Source organism: Onychostruthus taczanowskii, unplaced genomic scaffold (genome assembly GCF_017590055.1).
Source record: "Onychostruthus taczanowskii isolate IOZ18803 unplaced genomic scaffold, ASM1759005v1 scaffold46, whole genome shotgun sequence".
Lineage (NCBI taxonomy): Eukaryota > Metazoa > Chordata > Aves > Passeriformes > Passeridae > Onychostruthus > Onychostruthus taczanowskii.
The window spans coordinates 5,313,383-5,337,013 of NW_024502125.1; the positions used below are offsets into that span (position 1 = coordinate 5,313,383).

At 44.8% G+C, this 23,631-nt stretch overlaps 2 protein-coding genes across 5 annotated transcripts in view; one reads left to right on the forward strand and one right to left on the reverse strand.

Moving 5' to 3' along the window:
* SCAMP1 (secretory carrier membrane protein 1) overlaps positions 1 to 5,387 on the reverse strand; it is a 40,352-nt gene extending 34,965 nt beyond the window's left edge. Inside the window, exon 1 of the mRNA XM_041414677.1 lies at positions 5,147 to 5,387. Coding sequence (XP_041270611.1) covers positions 5,147 to 5,203 — 57 coding nt within the window. The 5' untranslated portion in view covers positions 5,204 to 5,387. The remainder of the gene's footprint in view (positions 1 to 5,146) is intronic.
* A 5,023-nt stretch (positions 5,388 to 10,410) lies between these two features.
* On the forward strand, positions 10,411 to 22,522 carry LOC121341270. 4 transcript variants are annotated; one of them, XM_041414665.1, is made up of 4 exons: positions 13,314 to 13,641; positions 16,228 to 16,430; positions 19,641 to 20,862; positions 22,440 to 22,522. In XM_041414665.1, the coding sequence occupies exons 3-4, from the start codon at positions 19,948 to 19,950 to the stop codon at positions 22,449 to 22,451; spliced, it is 927 nt and encodes a 308-aa protein (XP_041270599.1). In that variant the 5' UTR covers positions 13,314 to 13,641; positions 16,228 to 16,430; positions 19,641 to 19,947; the 3' UTR covers positions 22,452 to 22,522. The 4 variants fall into 4 exon arrangements, with proteins under 4 accessions (XP_041270596.1, XP_041270599.1, XP_041270595.1 ...); XM_041414662.1 differs by lacking the exons at positions 13,314 to 13,641; positions 22,440 to 22,522 and adding an exon at positions 10,411 to 10,541 and having other exon boundaries at positions 19,641 to 21,326; XM_041414661.1 differs by lacking the exon at positions 22,440 to 22,522 and having other exon boundaries at positions 19,641 to 21,326.
* Positions 22,523 to 23,631: the final 1,109 nt, after the last annotated feature.

Below are 23,631 nucleotides of genomic sequence, written 5' to 3' on the forward strand. Positions count from 1 at the left end.
CCCATATTCCAATGGAATACTGGATGCCTAACAAAGTACCACCCCCATCTCACAGCTGCTCTCAAACCATTCTCCTTTCCCAGCTCCGATACGTGCATGTTCCTCTTTGTAATGTTGAATCTCAGTACACAGGGCAATAATAACACTAGGCAATATGTGCTAACGCTTCAATGAAAATCTAGAGGGAAAATTCAGCTATAAGATACTGAATAAGTATTAAAATGCTTCACATTTTTAAGATATTACAGTGCACTTACAGCACTGGTGAAGCGTACTCATGGAAGCCAACTTCCATGTAGAACAGCTAAAGGACAATCCACTACCACAATGTTCAGCATTAATTTATGCAAGATTTAGGGGTATTCATAATTTTTGTAGATATGAAGGGAAAGCAGATAGTAAAAGTCATGAAAAATACCTATATTTTATGTCCTATACTAACTTTAGGACAGACAAATCATTATATTTTGTAGTCAGATGCAGGAATTAAAACTCAGTTATGCATGCAGGCATATGACGAAACTGCTTCATTTTAAAGCTGCACAAACATTTTATATAATAAGGGTCCCAATTCTTAAAAAAAACCAGGACTTCTCCTTATTCCTCTAAGTTTCTATCACTTTAGCTTCACCTCAGCAACCACAACACAAACTGTATAGATTCTGCTGACACAGAAGGTAGCAGTCATTTGCACAACTGCTCTCAGTATCAAACCTCTTGGTTGTATTTCCCACCAGATCAGACAGGAAATTAATTTGTGCTCCTGTGAGTCAAGATTAAGCGTAACAACCAACTTATAACTGGAATTACTTCTGTGCTTAGCTCTAGTGACTCAAGTAATCCTGTGATGTTGCAGTGTATTTTTGTTTTACTAGTAGGTTTATTGTTTGATTTGTAATTTGGTAGTTTTCTTATGCTTGCTTTTTGTTCCCACTTTTTGTCACTCTTCTTATTGTTAGTTGCTAGTTTCTATTTCTCCAAACTCTATCAGTTTACTGAAACTCCTCCCTTGGGATTTTTATTGGTTTATACCCTGTGGTTCCCACCTTGTTTTTTACTCCCAATTCTCCTGATTTGTTAAAGACTGTACCCTCCCCTGAGACCTGTCCCCAAATATAAGCTCCTTTTTCCCCCCGATCAGGGAGGCAGAAGAAGGGGAAGTTTACCATCAAATAAAGTTACCCTGGGACCAGTGTACTGCTCTGTGTCTCACTGCGCCGACAGCTGGCAACTGGGATTCAATGGGGCTGCGGCAGCTCAGTGCCATTTCTGGGTACGGCAGAGTACCTCCGCCATCCCAACAAGAATGTCAGTCATGACAAAACTACGTAAGATCTGTCTTTTTGGATCAACAACTCAAAGGAATCAATTCACAGCCTGGATCCCTAATCCCACTCAAAGAAACTACTCAAATACTTAACAATACATACATTTGAGGTGTGCTCTGATTATGCCCTCCCACACTAAATCTGACGAAGAAAAAAGAAAAATCTTCCTATCACATAGTGATCTGGCATTCTTCTGAAGGTCACTATTCACATTTGAACAGAAACGTATCTTAATTTTCAGGACTATCATAATTTCTATGGTGTCAAATACGTGCATCTGCTCAGAGCTAAAATATCAGATGATCTGACCCAACAGAATTTATCATACAACTCAGTCTTTATAGTTCTCATTCTACAGCCACCAAAAAATAACTGTGTCATATGTTAGGAAAATTAACAGTCAGTTTTCAAACCTTTTGCCATCTGTCAGCCAAGATCCAAGGGCCTATGAAATTCTACTTAAAAAGACTTCTCTGAGTAGTAGGATTGTTCACTTACAAAGAACAAGAAAAAAAAACAAACAAACCAAGAACACAGAACTAACAATTTTTATTGTAGATGAATTGCTGATTGTTTCAGAGCAAATGATACTTACACCGAATTTTGAGACTGCTATTTCAGAACCTTTGTAACTGTATCACCCTCCCAAGACAGAAGACTACAACTATCACCTATCCTATGACATTCAAAAAAAAAAAAAAAAAAAAAAAAAAAAAAAAAAAAAAAAAAGAGCACAAGGAGACAGCTGCATTAGAAATGTGCTTTTGTTTTGTCATACAAAATTTATTTCCTGCTGCTTTACCCTATTTAAGACAGACTGTCAGGACCTGAAGGATTCCCAAACTCCTCTTAAGTGGTCAGACCCCCACTCCTCACTAACACCTTACCTGATCATCAGAGGACTGTTGGCTGATCCTGTTTACTTTCAATGGGCATGATCCTGACCCTGGCTTGGCTTTCTAACCTGGGCTCAGATCAGTCTCCTCTCCACAGATCTGCCTAGCACTGAATGCAGTTACCATCACCACATCTGCTCTACTCACCCTGTTTGGGTGCTGTGGAACTGCAGCATTTGTAAGTGAGAACTTTACAAAGTGTGAATTCACACTCACAAGCTATGACTAGTGCTTCCTTACTAAAGGAAATGAATAGATTTCATTACTAACTCGCTTCCAATCATGTTACCTGAGGTTATACCAAGTGTGTACTTCTTCATATTGCTGATACATCATATCATAAAAGGATTCTCACATCTTCATTTGTATGGTATGTGGATGCATCTTCTTCTGCACAATCTTAATGCTATCAAAAGCTTGTAAATGTTAGCATGTCACTTATCTGTTTCAGTACCCTCTGATTTTCAAAAAAACCCACCTTTTGGATTTGTTGGTATAGCATTCAGAATGCTATTGCCATTTATTTAGAGAGGAAAACTATGACTTCTAAAGTATATCTGGATTCAGTTATAGTTTGTGGCTTTAAAAAAGCCACAAATAATAAAAAAATGCAAAGGTTAGGTAGTCACTTGTCTCAAAATCCATAGCACTCCATGATCAAGCCAGGTAAGTTAATTTCAGTTTTTCTAGAAGATAATTTATTTTTAGACTTCCAAAAGTATTAACTACCCAAAATACTGAGCATTAGGTGTTTATGCTTTATCTTCCCAGAAAACACTTTTATTTGATTCGACATCAAGCAAGAAGCTCTTCTCTAATCTTTTTATTAAAAGGCACAGGAACAGATACAGGAAACCTCCCCTGTAGATAACAGACAGCTAGTAAAACGAAAATGTTTAAGGAAAAACGGCATCTATCTTTAGACCTTAGCAACAACTCTTCCACCTGATGCCTTCCCACTACCCCTTCTCTGCTATACTACTTTGTTATTTTACCTTAGCACAGGAAGCGGCTTCAAAAGCAAGGAAAATAACTAATCACATCATACATAAAATTATCAAGCAACGACAAAAATATGAGTACATTACGATAGTATTTAGACAATATGACATAGGCTGTAAGGGTCCATCTGGAAATACTGGTTCTATGCATAAAGTATTTTAGAACACAAACTTAAATACATACATGCATTACTACCCACTAATTTCAAAGCTGTTCTGCCAACAAGATGGCCATCAAGCTTTAGCTAACGTATGAGGCCTTTTGCCCCTTCAAGTTAAATGCACAGGTAAGCAATGGCATGCAAGATAATCTTCATGGGCAGTAGAACGTGATGGAAATTGGCAAAGGCTGAAGGAAGGGAAAAAGCCTCTGAAAAAGTACACAGCTTTCCTGAACCATCTTCTGCAAATGAAGAAATCCAAACAGAGAGCTTCAAGTTACAGAGAAGCTGTTACAGTCCTTTTATCACTATGCACTGCAGATAAGAAGCAGAACATAGATTCTGCCCAACAGTTACAAAAGAAGTCTTTCCCTACAGAGAAACTGGAATAACCTTTTGCATTTTAAGCAGTATCTTCAAAGGGGAAGTATAATTCAGGTGTGTGTCTAGCTTAGATCTCACAGCACTACCCAGGACCAGTTACACAGCCTGATGAGCACTGCAAAGACAGCTATTTTGCATCTAATACTCCTTACTGCCCTGGATTTTTCTAGATGTTATTTGATTAACTATTACAAGAAGGATGGAAGTAGGAGGAAAGTCATCATGTATTTCTGTTGCTGAAGACGCATTCTAGAATGACACCTTTTCAGTGTTTGGTGCCACAATGAACAGTGCTCACCGACATTGCTACCAGCCCAAACTATTGTTGGCAGCAGACTCAACACCAGTACTTGTGCTCACCTGGATGACCATTGCACTGCATACAACAAGTGAAAACAGATCTTAGCCTAAGGAATTCTAGCCTAATGAATGCTACTGCCTCTGTTTTATGACCATAAAAACTAAACCAATGATTCAGACCAACTCTATTGAACAAATGTTAGGAACATTATGCTTCCAGCATCTGTGAGGACAGAAGAAGTATGCTTGGCTTGAAATGTGACACCTCAATTTTTAAAAACTTTAATTATTCCAGCTAATATTTTAAATTCTCTGCCATCTTTTCTTTATCTGTGCTTTAAAGTGCCTGCAAAAAGTCCACTAATATTATCAAAGTAGGTAGCTTCAGAAGTTAGTTGAAGTGGATTCAAACAAGAAAGAAAAAAACAGGAGGGGAAGCATCCAGAGAGGTCAGTTCGTTTTGACAACTGAAGCCAGTGAGTGAAGAAAGAACTCATAGCTGTATGACAAGTCAACAGTGCACAACCTAAAAGCTTTATAGCACATTACAACAAAGCAGTTTGAGACGCAGCATAGAATTCATGCGCAGCCATTGGTACCCTGGTTACTTCAGACAAAGGTAAGGAAACAAGTAAGCTTAAAGGCGGTGGGAGGAGGCTAGAGAAGAAGAGAGCACATTCTCTAATTCATTAAGTTAAACTATTTGGCTCAACCAGAAGAAAGAAAAAAAAGACAGCAGTAGCATTACCCCTAGCACAAAGCTAGGGTTAAAATACCCCAAACTTTTCTCTTTTCTTCCGTCGAAATAACGCATATGAAATAAGACTTGCATTATCTTAAGTACAGAAGAAAACACAGAGCTCTGAAGTTGTGAAACGCTGCCTATCCTCCGCGCCCTGCCCCCACCCCGAGTCTTCGTGGCCCACTCAGGGCAGAAACTCCGGCCCGCAGCTGCCACGGGGCCCTTCCTCCCTTCCTTCCTTCCTTCCCCTCCCCCTTTCCTTCCTTCCTTCCTTCCTTGCTTCCTGTGGCGGAACCCCGAGGCTCGGCGCAGACCGACACCAAGGAAACCTCACCTTGAAGGGGTTGTTGAGGTCCGGGTCGGCGAAGGGGTTGCTGTCGAAGTCCGACATGGCGAGGGCAGGCGGGCGCTGCGGTCCCCGGCCGGCGGCTCTGCCCCTGCGGCGGCGCCCGGACAGTGTCCGGCGCAGGTGTCCCCCCTGCGGCTGTCACAGCCCCCGACACAGCCCCAGGCCCGGGCCGAGCCCGCCCCGCCGCGCCGACCAGCCACGGACCGCCCAAAATGGCAGCCCCGGAAGTGAAGCTGCGGGTGGGATGGCCCTGGGAGGGAGAAAGGGATGAAGGCGGAGCGGCTGCTCCCGGGGCGGGCGGGAGTGGAGCTCATGTCTGAGCCGGGCGTGGGCGTGGGCGGGGCGGGCGAGGGGCGTGGGGCGTGCGGGAATGGCCGGTTCCAGGGCTGGCTGAGGGTTGGGCGTAAGCTGTTGGTTGGAGGGCCTGCGGTAACGGGCCGGCCTCGTGTTCGTTGCTGCTGCTCTGGGTCAATGGGGGCTGTGTCCCGCCCTCGGTAGTTAGCGCTGGCTGGGAGCCGGGGGAGGAGTCCCGAGACTCTCCGGAGGACAGCATGACCAGGGGGCGTGCGGGGGTGGTCTGGCCCGGTGTGTCTCCCGGTGTGTCTCCCGGTGTCCCGGCCCCCGCCGAGCCCGTGCGGCCTCCCCGGCCCTCCGCTCCCGCACCCGTCAGAGCGGGTCGGAACACCCGCTTCGGTTTGGGGAGTGAAGTGGACGAGCGAAAGTAGTCAGAAAGCCTTACTTGGTAAAACACGAATTTACTCTCTCGCTCCCGCCTTCTGTTGGCATGCCAACCAGTTTACCCAGCTTGTGGCTGCAGGTGACTTGTACCAAGGTTCTACAAGGACGGTAGGGAAGGTTCGGCTTTGAACCACTGTCACAAAATCCTGCCTCCGTGGGAGGAAGCATTAAAAAAGCCTCTTGGAAGTATTCAAGCATTTCCAACAGTTCAAAAGACTTTTTAAATACTTCCTTAGAAATGCTGAGAGTGTAGTTTGAAAAACCTGGTCCAAAAGATGCAAATAAATGCAAAGGAGCACCTTTGGTTTAGAGGTATGGTTGAAATGTGAAATTTAGTGCTACCAAAACTGTCTACATTGATGCAGCGCTTTCAGAAGCAGCAAATCCTGAATTTCCTTACATGCTTTCTAGAGAAATTATTTGAAGTTTCATTTAAATAAAGAAAAATAAGAGGTTTGAGGCAGGTCAGACGAAATGGTTATGGCAGTAAACCTGTTCTATTTTTACTATTCAAATGTGTATTTTTTTCCCCACATAATTATGTAGACTGTGAGGCACACTAGTGTTAGCACTTCTATGATTTTTAATATCTCTTCATGTATCATTACTCTGATCTTTGTGCTGACAGTCATTACAATTGGGCCATTCTGTCAACAGGCCAGGAAGAGTACTATATGTAAATGAGAATTGATTTTACATGGATCAGTAGAGAAAGCAATACTTGCTTCAGGATCTGCTCTGATTTATGCAGACGTTTCTCAGTTTTTGTGAAGTACTGTGAAGTATACTGTCAGACATAAAATGGTATGAAAATGGGACAAATCATAAAAGCATAGCTTCTAAGCAAAACACTTTCAACTTCTTTGTTGCTATGAAGTGTAAAATACTTTTAAAAAATTTACAAGGCAGTTGTTGCACAATCAACAAAAGTACATCACAGTATTATTCCCAATCATACATATATCTCAGTTATGGTGACAGCACGTGAAATCATGTTGTTTTCCAATATTCACCCATGGCCATATATATCATGTTGATAGTCCAAATGCTATCTGTGTTGATAGTCCACATGACAACTGTGTATTTGTTTCTCTTTGAGCTAAACATGAATGAATGCATGCATGCATGAATGAATGCAAGTTTGGATGAAAAGAATCTATTTTCCTGTATGGTTGCTGGTGCTTCAAATCACACATTTGACATTGTGACATTTCTCTGATAATAATTCGTGCACAGTTACAGAGGAATAATCCCTCCTCTCGTATGCCTTTCAAGGCAATTATGAAATTGCAATGGGATGTTTTCTTTGGAAAGAATAGTACGTGTTTTACATCCAGTCAGCTGATGGGGTTCTGCAGGGCTCTATCCTCTTCAACATACTTATTCACCTGGACACAGGATTCGAAGGAATACTGTGTGCTGGCAACATTAAAGTGGGAGGAGCTGTTGACTCCTTTGAAGGCAGAGAGGCTCTGCAGAGATCAAAACAAATTAGAGAGATGGACAATCACCAACCGTGTAAAGTTTAACGAGGGCAAGTAAGAGATTCTGCCCTGGCATGGGGCAAACCTGGATGTACGGACAGACTGGGGAATGAGAGGCTGGAGAGCAGCACTGTGGAAAGAGAGCTGGGGGTCCTGGCTGATGGCAAGTTGAACATGGCCAGCAGTGCCCTGGCAGCCAGGAGGGCCAGTCGTGTCCTGTGGGGCACCAGGGACAGCATCGCCAGCCAGGCAAGGGAGGGGATTGTCCTGCTCTGCTCTGCACTGGGGCAGCCTCACCTCGAGTGCTGGGGGCAGCTCTGGGTGCCACAGTGTAAGAGAGAATGAAGCTATTGGAGAGTGTCCAAAGGAGGACTATGAAAATGGTTAAGGGTCTGGAGGGTTAAGGGTCTGCTCTGTATGAGCAGAGGCTGAGGTCACTTGGTCTGTTTACCCTGGAGAAGAGGAGACTGAGGGGAGACCTCATTAGAGTCTGCAACTTCATCATAAAGGGAATAGGAGGGGCAGACACTGATCTCTTCTTTATTGTGACCAGTGACAGGACTCAAGACAACAGCACGAAGCTGAGTCAGGAGCTGTTTAGGTTGAATATCAGGAAAAGGTTCTTCACACAGGGAGTGGCTGGGCACTGGAACAGGCCCCCTGGGAAAGTGGTCACAGCCTGGCAGAGTTCAAGAAGCATTGGACAATGCTTTCAGGCAGATGATGTGACTCTTGCAGTGTCCTGCATAAGGGCCAAAAGTTGGACTTCGATGATACTTGTGGGTCCCTTCCAAATCAGAGTATTCTATGAGTCTATGATTAAAAGGTAGAACTTTGGTAACATGTAGGTGCTACCAAATTCAACTATAAGTGCTACCATTGTACTATAGGTGTTAACTTTCAGATATACCAACTGACTGAAACCTAACTGAAAATTAAAATTAATTTATCTATCCAGCTAATTGAGTAGTTTGTACTATACATGAACCACACGGGCAAATAACTGTTCATTTGATGCTAAGGGTTGACATTGGTTGACATTGTCATTTTCTACAAGTAAAAAAGATTGAGAACAAAAGGTATGGGGAATTATGCTTTCTTGATTTCAAATCAACTATAAATAGGTTGCAGAGTTTGAGTTAGAAAAAAAGACATGATTAGCCAAGGATGCCCACCCTGAAAAAAACCCTCTTGACACTGAGCTTTCTGAATAGTAGAATAGATTTTTTTTTTTTATAATAACATACTTGCAGTTAACTGTTTCTAATTCTGTTACAAGAAAGAGCTCATAAATTCTTCATTCTGATTTATGAAATGCTAATAAGTGTATTGAAAAATAATGCTTAGTAGAGAATGGGTGAATTGCTGTAGATAAAAATGTCTTTCTTAACTGAAAATTCTCAAGCCTTCTGGAACTGGTTTAATTCATTGTTTTTCAATAACTGAACCAGAGGCTTTCCTAGCAAACAAAACTATCATAATCTGAATTTACTTTTTTTCCCTCAGAAAGAGGAGTTCAAGTTACTTCTGTGAGAGCTGTACTTGGATACTTGTGTTTACGAAGTCTGTGTAAAGAACTGACTTCATATTATTCTTTCAAATCCTGGTTCTCTCAATTTTCTATGACTTGTGCGATTTGCAATGTTTATGCCAAACTCAGGTGGTAGTGGTGAGGAGTGCTCAGATCAGCTGACAAGAAAATCCATCAGGTCTTTTCAGTCTAAAATGTTCAAGTGCTGAGTAGACCATCAAGTGGTGCATCTTAATCAGTAGTCTGCTCCAATGAAATAGATCAGAGTTTTACAGAGACTGGACCTTCAAATAATAAAACCAAGCTGTAACAAAGACCTTTTTAATTCTTTAACTCTTGTAAAGAGTGTTTCCTCTCATAAAGTAGAGCAATCTTTCCAGCATCAAATGCTAGCATGATGGTTAAAAGAAAGCGGGGATGATAAATGTCTGCGTGCCACATAGCTAAGACTGCACATGAGCAGAATTACTGGCATGGAAGACTGGATGACTGCAAGAAGCTTGCATAGTAGAAACGAGGAGTAGAACACTGTGGTAATACAAGTAACAGCTTCAGCTTAGATCATGTGTACAACTTCAGATTAGATCACGTGCAGATACCATTTGTAAAGTCTTAGAAAAGTTTGGTAGAAGATAGCTATTCTGTTAGGTAAAACTGTAACTGAAGAGTTATTCAATAGTAGCTCCTACTAATAATAGAAGAGTTACACAATAGTAGCTCCTGCCAATTATTCAATTTTAAATAATTTGAAGTAGCAAGATCATTTTTCTAGGCTTTACAGCAAAGACATTTACTTGCAAAATTTTGGAAAGATTTTAACTTTAGAGGGGAGAATAGAACTGTGTTAAACAGGCATTTCTTTGTAATACGTGAAGATCATGAGCGGTATTATTTCCCAAAATCTTTTACATCAGTTTCAAAGAAAAATGCATGGAAAAAATTGCAGAAAGGTCAGAAATCATAGTAGCATGCAGGACTATACGTGCAGACTTCCATTTCACCTCTTGTTCTTATTATCAAGGAAGCCCTGATTCCCCAAGATAATTTCGGTTTCACTGTGCCAATGATCAAAATATCTTTGTTTCCAGAGTGTTGAGCTAATATAAGCCTGTTTTAATAATCTGAAGTTGTAACATTAGTCTTTTTCTGGGAGTGGGGCAGCTTTGCCAGTTCTACTGTCAGAAGTTACAGTAGTACTCTTTTCTGAGTAGAACCAGCTTAGCCAATTTACAGGAGGCAGTGCATAACCAAGTCAAGCCCCTGGGGTTACATAACAAGGACAACAGTGAATGCTCACAAGTTGGTGAGCACCTTGCCCTTCTTATGAGAACCCTGACTACTTTCTGAAGCTCTACACTTAGATTTTCTCACTATGTTCCAGAGTTGTAGCAAGATATTTGGAATTCTTCTGTAAAGAGCTCACCTCTTTGGGAGGAGAAGAAGGATTTTCAAGGCAATAGCTGATTTGCAGAAGGGAACAAGTAAGTGGTGCACAGCCAGACTGCAGTCATTTTGCCAAAAGCCAGCCTAGTACTGCCAAGTGATCTTGTGCCATGTCTGCTCATGCTCTGCACCACTCTTGCTGTGGCTGTTGCTGCCCTGTACACCACCCCAGACCCACACTGAGGTAAGAATATATGAATGCAGACAGTGTTCTTCATGCCCCTCAGGAGGATCAGAACTGAACTTTAGTTTACAGCAGAGAACTACTTGTATTTGCTTCTCGAAGTAACTGATTTTACTGATGTCCAGGTGCTGTAATGGCATGCTGTGTATTAACAAACTCATGCCAGTCTCGGCTTCAGTAGAGAATCACTTTTGCTGACTTAGAATGACATTTCTCAATGTCATATTTTCAAAACAAAGGTATATGAAAAGTAAAAGCTGTCCTCAGTGGAGCCATTAGATGCTGCTGCTCTTTCTTCTAATTCCATTTAGTTCTGTTGTAGCCTATCTGTTCTGGGACAAAAAGTAAATCATCAGCAAATCATCCTTCCTTCTATTTTTTTCGCTGTGGACCAGTTGCTTGTTTTCATGTAAGGAGCAGAGTCCTTCCATGACAGGGATTGCATTTATTTTAGGATTGTGCAGGCGCGTCCTAACTGTCACTAACAAGGTGTCTTCATTCTTCCCCCTGACTGAACTTGTCTGCCTGTTCCCCATCACACAAACAGTAAAGGTAAGAGCCTGGTAGTCACTGGCACTGGCCAAAACATCAGGATGTAATCATGTAACAAAAGTTACTCCTGCTGGAAGAACACCTAGTTATTTGTCTAGAGCAGTAGCAATTTTCCCCTCCTTTCTAAAGAGTCATGACTGGTGTGGGTGTAGCCACACACTGCCACAAATGCTACCTTTACGAGGATGGCTAATCTATCATGAAAGCCAGGGTGAGGGTGCAGTGAATAGTAAGCTGCAGTCATGAGGGAAGATGTGACAAAGCAAACACATGCTGTTTGAGAGTGAGGAGTGCATTCCAAGCAGCTTTGAAATGAAGCCAAGCCGCACTGGCAGTCTGTCCTGCTTGCATATGTTCCCTTTACCAACTTGAGAGTGGGAGGAAGAGCAGAAGCTAAGGAAAGTGATAAAAGAGCTGTTTCAGCCAGTGAGATCTCAGTCTCTGCTACCACTGTATTTTCTCTTTCTGTATTATACTGTAGATGCTTGTCTTCTGTGACCCTTTTCTTACACCTTCTCAGCCCCTCCTCACATCTGCACCACTCAATAAGAAGTACACAGGTAACTATCAGTGGGAATTTCCTAGACAGTGGCATAACTTGCATCATGATCCCTTCCAGCCAAATGATCCTGAGAAATAACTTTTTAGTGTGTCTCTCATGCTTTCAGTTTTAAAACTGTGCTTTTGTAATTGAATGTAAATAGTTGTGTGGGGCTCTTTTGTTATTTTATGTTTGGCACTGCTTTTAATCACATGTTTTTCTCATAATTGCTTTCAATTTCACTTTCAATTTCAATGAAAAATAATTCAAAATTGTAGTCTTCAAATGTCAGGGGTTCTGAACAAATAGTAAAAAGGATAAAAGATTAAAAACAAAAAGGTGTTTTGGTATCAATTCAACCATATACAGTTTTGTAGATCAAATCTAGGATTTTGAGTAAAATAGATCAGAGTGCATTCTTCACAATTGGATTCTCCTGACTCTGTTGCACAGGTCCAAGTAGTTTCTTCACACAAAGCACAAAAATTGCAAGTTTTTGACTTGAGGCAGCCGGGTGTCATTCCATCTCTACAGATGTACGTTCTTTCTGAATATGACCATTAGTGGACAAGAAGTCTCACACCTGGCACAGAGAGTCTCAATACAGCTGTGTCAGGACACGTACAGCAGTCACCTGGCAGGAATCCGTGCCTCTGCTGCTGCAGTCACTACCCCATCAAAAGCAAAAGTAGTGTTTCCGGTGTTCAATGGTGTCCTGGACGTAGGCAGTGATTTAAGGACAGATTTCTTTCTGGCCTGTAATGTAGAACTCTGGTATGACACACAGAAGGCCAGCTCTTCCAATGACTGCAGTCCACTAAGAGTCCCAGAGGGAAAGATGATGAACAATTGAATGGCTCCAAACAAAGCAGTAGAGTACCAGGCTTCTCACCATCCAGAAACCTCCATTAATAGCTCTTGCTAACTGAGCAACAGTGTTGGAAATGTGCCCTCACATCGGAACTGACTCAGACTTGTATTCCAACACCATGACAGTGCACAACTGCATGTGTGCCACAACAGCTTTAGAAAAAAAAAGGAAATTTAAGACAGTCACATATAGTTTAAAGCTAAGTAATGGATATTAAAAAATAAAATTATTAAATCTACTGGTGAAATTCATCTTGCAGATTATCACACTGCTGGGAAGATAAAGTGTGGTGTAGTTATTCTGAAGGCTGTAATAGCAGATGTGACGTGAAGCTGACAAAAGGATACAGAAATAAACAATTTAAACATGAAATAGGAAGGATATAGTGTTGAAGGAAAATTAGGCAGATCTTGGTTCAGTGAAAGGAGTGATTTCCAGAAATTTTAACAAGCGGAAGGAGAAGAGATGACAGTAAACCATAAGTTAGGTAACCAGATGTGGGAGGTGGCCATGGGGAGGACAGAGATAGAATACCATGGGGAGACACCATTGTGTAGATCAGGATTAGAGACTCCCCATGATCCTTTGTTTGCCCATGCAAATGTCAATCCTCTGTCAATAGGTTGCTGTTCCTCCCCTGGTTCCAGAAACTTCTACCCCTCCTGTTCCCCCATTGGTCCTCCCCGAGAAACCACTCTCCTCTCCTTTCTCACTGGTTGTCATTGAGTCACCCCATCCCAGCTCCTCCTTTCTTCCCCAATTCCATTGGGTCGAGTGCTAGGTGGGCTGAGGGAGCTGGCTGTCGGGATCGATGGGGGGATTGCTCTCGAGAAGGTGGTCACGCTGACAGCACCTGCCCAGGGGTTCCCGCAGCTGGCGCCTGAACAAGGACCGGACACTTGTCCAGTTGTCCAGTCCTTGAGAGCGACTCCTCGGCACAGCAGCTCTGTGAGTTCCTGCATCAGGAAAGAAGCACCGTTCAGACTCAGCTCCAGGGAGAGCTTTGTTGTAGAAGGACTGCTCTGTCTGGCCTGCCGACAACCTACTGGATTTCAGCCAAGAAGACCTGTTTGCAGCTCCAGGGGGGAGCTTTCAGTGAACCAGGAGGACCAGCAGCAGCCAACCAGCCCCTCGAGGTGTCTTTCCTTTTGCCTGAGCTTTGTGGTTCAGTGAGTCACCCAGGTGTTGGGGAAAACACCCTGCTTGGGCTCATCTGTTTTACTTTCTCCTTTCGCCTCAAAGCAGCTGGGGCAATGGGGGGACATCTTTCCCTTGCCCAGAGGGAGTTCTATCTCCAGGTTCAATCTATCCTTGTAATGGGGAACATTTCTTTTTCCAAGAGGAAGGTCAAAGCTTTTGTTAAGTTTTTGTTTAAGCACTCCCCTGAGATCTCTCAGGGAGATGCCTTTTCTGTCTCTTTCTGGGGAAAAGTTGGGAAATGTATTTATACAGAGCAAGTAAAGGGAAACTACAAAGCGGGGAAATTTAATCCTTTGTTCGATCCTATTCTTAAGTTAGTAAAAGAAAAAGGGAAAATTGGGACTCCCAGTTCTCCTTCCCCATGTTCCTCCCCATCCAATCCTAGACCCCTTTCTCCTGTGGGTGGGGCAGGACACAGATCCTGCCCAAGGGCACAGGGTTGCCACCTGCTCCCTGCTACCTCCTGCCCCACTCAGTCTTTTTGCCAGTATGGGGCTGGCCACCCCAGTCCAGATCCTACCTGCTCCCCTGATCCCAAGACCCTTGTCCCCAGTTCAAGCCCCAGTTCGTGTAAGTGTGAAATAATTAAAACAGCACTGACCACGTGGCTGACTCTTAACAGTCCACAAAATGGCTCCCTCTCCCCTCCTGTTGTTCCTCCCACCCTTCCATCGGCACCTCCCATCGTGTCAAGTCCTGCCCCCACATCGGATCCCGCCCTCTCCCACGCGTTGACATCTTGTGCGTCGGGTTCCACCTCTTCCGTCCCTTCCACTCTTCCCCTGGGTTGGTCTTCCGTGGCTAGTTCTGGCCTCCAGGAAGTCTATGCCCCAGTGGGTGGGTCTGGCCTCTCATGAGGCCATGCCCCTCTGTCTCCTGCCTTTTCTGGTTCCCATGATACTGGAACTAGAAGCAGGCCTGACTGAAAGCCAGCCATCTTAGCCTGCCAGCTCCCCAGCCACTGGGCGGCACTGGTGAGTTGGAGGCTCCATACTCTGGCTCGCACGGCTTCATTCTTTGAGGAGAATGAGGACGGTAGCACCCCCAGCCATAACACCAGACCGGGTGGCAGGTGGGTATGGATCCAAGAGGAGGCTGTTAAGGACGGTGACTTAGAAATGAAGAGGGATCTTGATCAGCTGGTTGCCCCATCATTCTAAATCAGAATGGTGATGCGCGCTGGGAGCAAATTCTTTACACGGAAATAAAGGAGCTGAGAAAGTCAGCCAAGGACTATGAGAGGAATTCACCATACTTGAAAAATTTATTTGATTTGGCATTCATGGGACATATTCTAATCCCCCATGATTTGAGATATATTATGACTGCCTTGCTGTCTCCCACTGAGTTTTTGCTCTGGGAGACCAGTGGAAAAAACTTTTAAAACCTTTAGTTGAGAAACATCAGGTGGATGGACTGGGGGATGATGCTTTAAATGCCTTCTCAGGGGATGGAACCTTTGAAAAACCTGAGGATCAGACCACTCTGCCAGTGGATGTGTTGAACGATACTAAATTAGCTGCTAAAACAGTGCTTCTAAAAGTCCTCAGCAGTTCCATTCTTTCTCCAGAATTTTTCGTCAATGCATCAGAGAGTGGATGAGTTTTTTATTAAATTTATAGATTATGTCAGGGAAACCATCGAGAGACAAATTGATAATGTTGATGCAAGGGACGAATTGCTGAGTAAACTGGCAATGTCAAATGCAAACCCGGACACAAAATTCTTAGGGCTCTCTCTCAAGAGTCCGAATCTTCCATTACTCAGATGGTCACTGCTTGTACCAAAGTCACTTCGATTGAGCAGACTGTGGCAATGGCTGTCAGCAAAGGAGTGGGGGAAGCAATTGTGCATGGAAATAATATTCACTGTTTTAAGTGTAAACAATTCGGCCATGTGATGGCCAGCTGTCCCTACTCTCTATCAGACAGCCTCATTTTGTCCTCTATTGCTTCGTTCTCTGTTGTCTCTCCTCGTGCCCCTACCCCCATACCATCCAGTAAATGGATGGCAAGGTGGGCTGGGAAACGGGTGTCAGAGTGTGCCTCAGCCCCGCGCGACAACAACAAAAGGAAGGCTGGTGCATCAGGGTGTCCCTACCATCCAGGAGACCCACGTCTCGGATGGATCATTTCCAAGACTCAAAATCACGAGAGGGGGCTCAGCTGCTTCCAATGGACAAAGCAGTTAGACTGGAGTTTATGTTGGGTCCTTTGCAGCTCCATCCATATCCTGTTACCGGACAAGGACTTTGTAAAGGTGCCTGTGGGTTATCCGGGGCCCCCATTTAATGACCATTATGTAGAAGTGCTTGTTTTAGGAGACAACAAACATACACCTAATGAAATAACTGTCATCCCCAAGGTAATCACAGTTGCTCCCTATAACAAGAGAGCTGTTAACATGTCCTGTACCACCCCTCCATTCACTCTGTGCAGACTCTCCCCTTTTGCACAAATGTACATTCTGCCTGATCAAAACTCTGAACCTGACTGAAAATGTCAATGTCTTTGTTTTTCAAGCCTTAAGCAGGGAAAGACCAAATATGCTGACCACCATTTCGCAGAAGGACAAATACTTTGATCACACGCTAATGGCAGACACGGGAGCTGATGGCACCATCATCCCCAAAGCCAAGTGGCGCTGCGACTGGGAGTTGATGCCCCCTTGCAGCACAGTCTCCAGCATCGGTGGAGCTGTCAACTCCCTCCACAGCAAATATCTGGTAAGCATAGAGGAACCTAAGGGGCAAATTGGGTACGTCAAGCCGTATATCACCATCTGCAATATTGCCTTGCTAGGAAGAGATGTCCTATCCCAATGGGGGGCCTGGTTAGATATCCCCAATGCCACCTGGGATTTTTAGCTTGGGCCACTGCAGAGCGCACCACCCCACCACTTACCTGGAAGACCAATGACCTGGTGTGGGTGGGCCAGTGGCCCTTCCCTGAGGACAAACTAAATGCCCTCAGTGAACTGGCAGAGGACCAGTTGTGTCTGGGGCACATAGTTCCATCAAACAGCCCCTGGAATACCCCAGTTTTTGTCATAAAAAACCCAGGCAAAGATAAATGGCGCCTGCTCCAGGATCTATGCAAGGTAAATGAAGTTATAGAAGATATGGGCCCCTTGCAACCTGGCCTCCCCTTCCCCGCTGTGCTTCTGAGGGATTGGCAACTCACAGTCCTTGATATCAAGGACTGCTTTTTTAACATACTACTATACCCCGGAGACGCTCCTAGATTCGCATTTTCAGTACCTTCCATCAACCGAAAAGAGCTGTACAAATGCTACCATTGGGTCACTTTGCCACAAGGCATGAAAAACAGCTCCGTGGTCTGCCAAACATTTGTTGCGCAAATCCTATCTCCGGTGAGAAAGCTTTTCCCTGAGGCAGTGTTATTACATTGTATGGATGACATACTTGTGTGTGCTCCCACGGAGCCTTACCTTAAGGCTGCACTTGAAAAGAGAATGACAGCCATCAAAGACGCCGGATTCCAAATTGAGTCAGACAGAGTACAGCTTTCCAACTGTCCTGGTTTAGGACAAATTAGGGGAAATCTCCAAAAGGGAGCTCCCTAAAAAAAAAAACCTCCAACCACCCCTCCCCCAATACCGGGTTCGGGAAAGAATTCCTTGGAGGAGCACAGTGGAAAACAAAACCTATTTATTAACAAATAACAAAAGAACACTCCCCAACACAAGAAAAGAAAAGAAAACCAGGCAGTGCTGTGGAGGGCGCTGAGCTTCTCTCGCAGACTCCGGGGGTCCTGGATGTCCCAGGTCAGGTCCGGAGCCGGTCCAATATCTTCGGGGGAGGGTAAGAAAGAGGGAACGAAAGAAAAAGAAAAAAACAGTGTAGAAAGCAGAAAGCGGCAAAAAAGCAGCTATCAGCCGAGGCAGGAGCAAGCAAGCAAGCAAGCCAGCCAAGCCAAGCAGCCAAAAGCCAAAAGCCAAGGTGCCTGGTCACACTCACACCCCTCCCTCCCCGCCCCGCCGCGGCAAGACGGCCGGGGGAGGAAAAGGCGCAGCTGCCAGACACAACACACGATATTGGGATAAAGGCTGTCACCCCACGACACCAGCCCATGGAAGTGTTTAGGATTTCATATTACGGGAAGGACCATTGTCCTCCAAAGCCTTACCATCAAGGATGACCCACAGACCCTGTGGGACCTGCAACAAATCTGCAGTGTGATCACGTGGATCTGACCCCTCCTGGGCCTCACCACCGAGGCGTTGGTGCCTCTCTTCAACCTGCTGCGTGGTGACAGTGACCTTGCCTCTCCCTGAGAATTAAAACCGGAGGCCTGTCAAGCCCTAGAGAGGGTCGCAGCTGCCATGTCATCCCATCAGGCCTACCACGTGGATCGGTCCTTCCCACTGAATGTGCCAATCTTAGGTAGGGCACCCCACCACCATGCTGTCATTTTTCAATGGGATAGTGCTTGGAAAGACCCACTGCTTATTATTAAATGGCTGTTCTTTGCACATCAGCTCCGGAAGACACTAACACCTCCCCAGGAAATGATAGCTCAGTTATTACTTTAAGTTAGACATCACCTTCAGACCCTTGCAGGGTGTGACCCGGTGTGTATCTTTCTACCATACACCATGGACCAATTGGATGCTCTTTCACAAACTAACGAACAGCTGATCTTTTAGCCATGCCTGCAACCACAAGTCTGTCCTCACACAATGTGCCAAGCACTTTTCAACATGCTGAATTCAGCCATCGCTTTTATCACCAAAATGCTCCTGCTTTGCACCAGCAATTTAAAATCTTCACCGAGCAGGCCAAAGCAGTCGTTGTGACATGCCCAAACTGTCAGTCATTCTCGTTACCATCAGTGCCAGTGGGTGTCAACCTGCGCGGCTTAGGAGCCCGTGAGCTCTGGCAGTCAGACATCACCCATTATCCCTCATTTGGCAGACTGAAATATATACACGTCTCTATTGATACCTTTTCAGGGGCGGTGTTTGCGTCACGCCATGCAGGAGAAAAATCGAGATATATTATTAAGCATTTCTATATGGCGTTTGCTACACTAGGACTCCCCAGGAATATTAAGACCGATAACAGTTCTGCCTTTGTTTCCAAGCACTTTAGAGAATTTACACAGCAATGGGGGATCACCCACACTACTGGCATTCCCCACAACCCTACAGGGTAATTGATTGTAGAGAGAGCACACAAGGAAATTAAAAAATTACTTGAGCAACAACATGATGCTGCCATTACCACATCTCCTAAAGAGAGGTTGTGCAAAAGCACTTGATGTTTTAAACTTCATGAACTGCTCCCAGAAGGAGCCCAATCTCCCAATTCTTAGGCACTTTCACAATACTACACATGCACATCTCAAAGAGAAACCCCCAGTGCTCATCTGAGACCCTGAATCAAAGGTTATTGAAGGCCCTTGCCCCCTCATCACTTGGGGAAGAGGCTTTGCTTGTGTTTCCACAGACACTAGACATAGGTGGATTCCAGGAAAATTTGTTAAACCCTACCTCAACCATTCGTGAGAAGATAGTTCTCCTGAGAAACATCATGTCAACTCTATTGAGCACCGTGCCCCTGAAACCGCCTTTTCATGGTCATGGAGGAAAAGGAAATGGACTTACCCAAACATCATAGCACAGACATTGACAACCCACAGATATGTCCCATCCATGACACTCACCTCAATTTCCAACACAGATATACCTTTAGTCTTCCCACCTTTTTTTTTTACCAATAACCTCCCATCCTTATTCTTCATTCCTCCTTCCCCTCCCTCCTCCTTTCCCACTTCCCTTCCCTACTTCCCTTCTTTCCCGCAAACCCAATTGAAAAGAGGGGGCGAAGGGGGTTGAAGAAGGAAGTTTAGAGATTTATAGGGGATGAAGAAAAAGGTAAAATTAACTGATATATGCCCTTGTCACCCACAAGGAAACATTCTCCAGTGAAAACAATGGGAAGCATGGCCTCCACTGCAGTAATCCCAGGGATACCCCACAATAGCGCGAGCCTCATCACCATTGTCATCTTCATCGGTGCCCTCGTGACCCTCCAAGTGACCACTGGTTGGATCGTCCCCCAACCAAAAGAAAACGTCTGGGTCAGCTTAGCAAGGTCTTTGCAACAGGACAATCTCTGCATGGCCATGGGAAGTGTGAATGACCTGCTCTCGATGTGCCTGGTAGGGATCCCCCTGTCACCAAACGAATACCCATAGGTAGGTAAGGAACCCAACCCAATGGACACCTGGGATGAATGGGCAAGGATTCTCCCACGTGCACCACAGGAGCGCCAGGAGTTAGATCTACTGCGCTCCACCAGGGCAAGTTATTGTATCAATTTTGCTTACGAGGCGAGGAAAAATTGGCAAGATACAATGAGATCACAAAGTGTTACTCAGAAAGATGTCTCGCCAAATGGCAAATGCTACAATATAGCAGAATGGTGTAACTATACCAGCGCAACACCATCTGAGTCCATTCCTTATCCCAGGATGCTCCTGAGAGGTGTGTTCCTTATCTGTGGTGAGAGGGTATGGGCAGGAATCCCCTCCAAAATAAAAGGGGGTCCCTGCAGCCTTGGCCAGTTGACTACCCTCACCCCAAACATTACTGTATTACACGACTGGAGTAGGAACATGAAATTGACCCGCCAAAAGACAACTTACTCTGAATTTGATCCAGATTGTAATAGCCAAATTTACAACTGGGGAAGAACGAAGAGGGTCGTGGTATCCATTTTCCTACCCTGGGTTGCCGCTGCAAAGGCCCTCGGTGAGCTTTCTCACCTGAGGTGTTGGCTTAGTAAACCGGCCAACACTACGTCTGCCGCGCTAGCAGACCTATTGGCAGACGAAGAAACCACCAGGCACGCCATGTTGCAAAATCAAGCGGCAGTTGACTTTCTGCTGCTCGCCCATGGCCATGGGTGTGAAGAATTCACAGGGCTCTGCTGTTTCAACCTATCCACACACAGCACCTCCATTCAAGCCAACATCAAGACTCTTCAAGAACAAGTGAAGAACATACAAGTGGAAAAGACAGACTGGGTGGACGAACTTTTTGGATGCTGGGGAATCCCCGGGTGGGCTGCCCTCATTTTAAAAGGTCTTGCCTGGATTTTTATCATCATTGCCATCGTTATGATAGCTATGGTATGTTTTAAGAAAGCCATCCAAAAGACTGTGGGTGAAGCATTTTTAATTAATAAGAAAGGGGGAGATGTGGGAGGTGGCCATAGGGAGGACAGAGATAGAATGCCATAGGGAGACACCATTGTGTAGATCAGGATTAAAGACTCCCCATGATCCTTTGTTTGCCCATGCAAATGTCTCTGTAAATAGGTTGCTGTTCCTCCCCTGGTTCCAGAAACTTCTACCCCTCCTACTCCCCCATTGGTCCTCCCCGAGAAACCACTCTCCTCTCCTTTCTCACTGGTTGTCATTGAGTCACCCTATCCCAGCTCCTCCCTTCTTCCCAGTCCCACTGGCTCATTTGTACCCTAACCCCTCCTACCTTTCCCCAGTTATATTCCCTGGCCCCTCCCCTGTTCTGGGCTCCTTGCCTTGGTTCCCTTTGGCAGAGGTCATGCTCCTGTGTGCTCTCCTCACCCTTACCCCACCTGGGCCCTCAGACCTTCCTTCAATAAACCCTGCTGGATCTACCAAGCAAGGAGTCCTCCTGTCTGTCTGGTCAGGCTTTTATTACCATATCCAAGCTCGAGTGCTAGGTGGGCTGATGGAGCTGGTCGCCCAGATCGAGAGGGGATTGCTCTTGGGAAGGTCGTCACCCCAACAGCAACTGCCGAGGGGTTCCCGCAACGAGACATCCCAGCTGAGTAGAAGTATGTTTTTTAACAGGATATGGTATTTTTCTTGGGTTTTTTTGCTCAAACTTTATTTCTCAGAATTTTTTATAGGGCCATGACAGAACCAGAAACAGTGTCCTATCACATGTAATAGGCACATGATCTAAAGCAGAAGGTGTCTACTCTATTACATGGCAAATCTATTTTATAAGATAAGCCATAAGAACTACAGCTTTCAAAAATCTCCACAAATCTCTACAGTCTTCTTTTTGTGAACAAAATCAGCTGATGGCATATATATATATATATATATATATATATATATATATATAAAATATGGACATTGTGTTCTCCTTTTCAGTAGTTGGTGCTCTCATGGGAGTTTCCTGTAAGGTTTAGGAAAGCACACTGTGTTGGTTTTGCATAAATTGATTTTTGGTGAGGAGGGAAGGACCCAGCCATGGAAGTGATTTTTTCTGTGAGAAGCTGCTAAAAGCTTCCTCCATGCCTGGAAAAACCAGTCGCTGGCTGGCTCCGAGAATAGACATGCTGCTAAGCCAATTAGAAAAGCTGGTAATGTCTCTGTGATAACATACTTAAGAAAGACAAAAATGCAGGAAGCTCACTTTCTCCCTCGCCTGTGAGGAGGGGTGAGGGGACAGGCCGGGTGCCTTCCCAGAGGAGCCCACCAGTCCCTTTTCCATCAGCCATGCCACCGGAGGCCATCCTGGCGCCGTGAGCAGCCATGTGGCCTGTGCCAGGAGCGGCCCTGGCTGAGACTCAGAGTGGCTGGGGCCAGAAGTGGGCATGTGGCCACCACCATCTTGGCACAGCCAGCAATAGACTTTGCCTGCCTGGCCACTTCTAACCTGCCACATCGCAAATGAAAGGACAGAAACAGCAGCAGCTTTTTCTTTTTTTCAGTACCCCACGTGAGGAGGGACGCTGACTGGAACCGGTGGCCGGCACGTCTTGCGCAGTGTCGGCAAAGACACGTGACCAAGAGCAGAAGCACAACGAGCGATTCCCCAGTGTGGAGCCTGGACAAGATCAACCTTTCAGCACTGCAAAACTCTATAAAGACTGTTCCACTTGATAGAACTTGAGAATAAATGAACCAATGAACACTGATTCTCTCCTGACTCAGAGAAAAGGAAAAGGAGAACAACATGGTGACTCTGAGGGTGGTGTAAAGGAGGGAGGGGGAGGAGGAGGTGCTCTGAGCATTGGAGCTGAGATTCTTCTGGAAAGCGTGGTGAGGATTATGATACAACAAACTGTTTCCCTATAATTCATGAAGCACGTGTGGGGATGCAGAATTTACCCACAGCCCATGCAGAAAAGGTGCTCACACTGGAACATGTGGATGCTGAAAACCTGTGATCTGGTGGGAGGCTTGAGCAGAGAGAAAGAGAACTCTCTATTCCAGAGATAGAAGAAAGACGACTCTTGATTTTATACAACTTATCCTTAAAACCCCATGAACTAAATGACCCATGAAAAGAAGCAGTTTTGGGAAGACTGTTTTTGCCCGTGGGAGGAACTTGTGTTTCAGCTGGTTTTCAGGCAGGCCTGCTACTCAGGAAAATTAGAACCGTGTTGGAAATATTCACAGAAAACTGTCTCCCATGGGGAAGACCCCATGGCATAGCAAAGGAGACTTCTCTCCCTAAATGAAGAAAGATCTTTAAAAGTAACAAACTGACTAAAAATCCTATGTTTTTGTTTCCCTGCTCTGTCACTGGGAAAGAAAGAAGGGTGGGTGGNGGGGGGCGGTGCGTGGAGTGGGTTTTAAAGATGTTCTGAAGGTTTATTTTAGTTGTCATAATCTTCTTTTAATACTGTTAATACATTTTTCTTTATATCTTTTAAGTTTTGAGCCTTTTTTGCTCTTAAGGTGTTTCTTCCCAATCCTTACCTCAATTCACCCCATTAAGGTGCTTTATTTCCCCCTCTACTCCTTAATTATAGCAGAGGAGATTGAGTGATTTTTGTGGGGACACTGGCATTTGGCCTGTGATCAACCCCCAACACACATTCATTTAACTGTTGACTTTTGAAAAACCAGTTGTATCTTACTTGCATACTTTAAATATGTGCAGGCACTGAGCAAGCA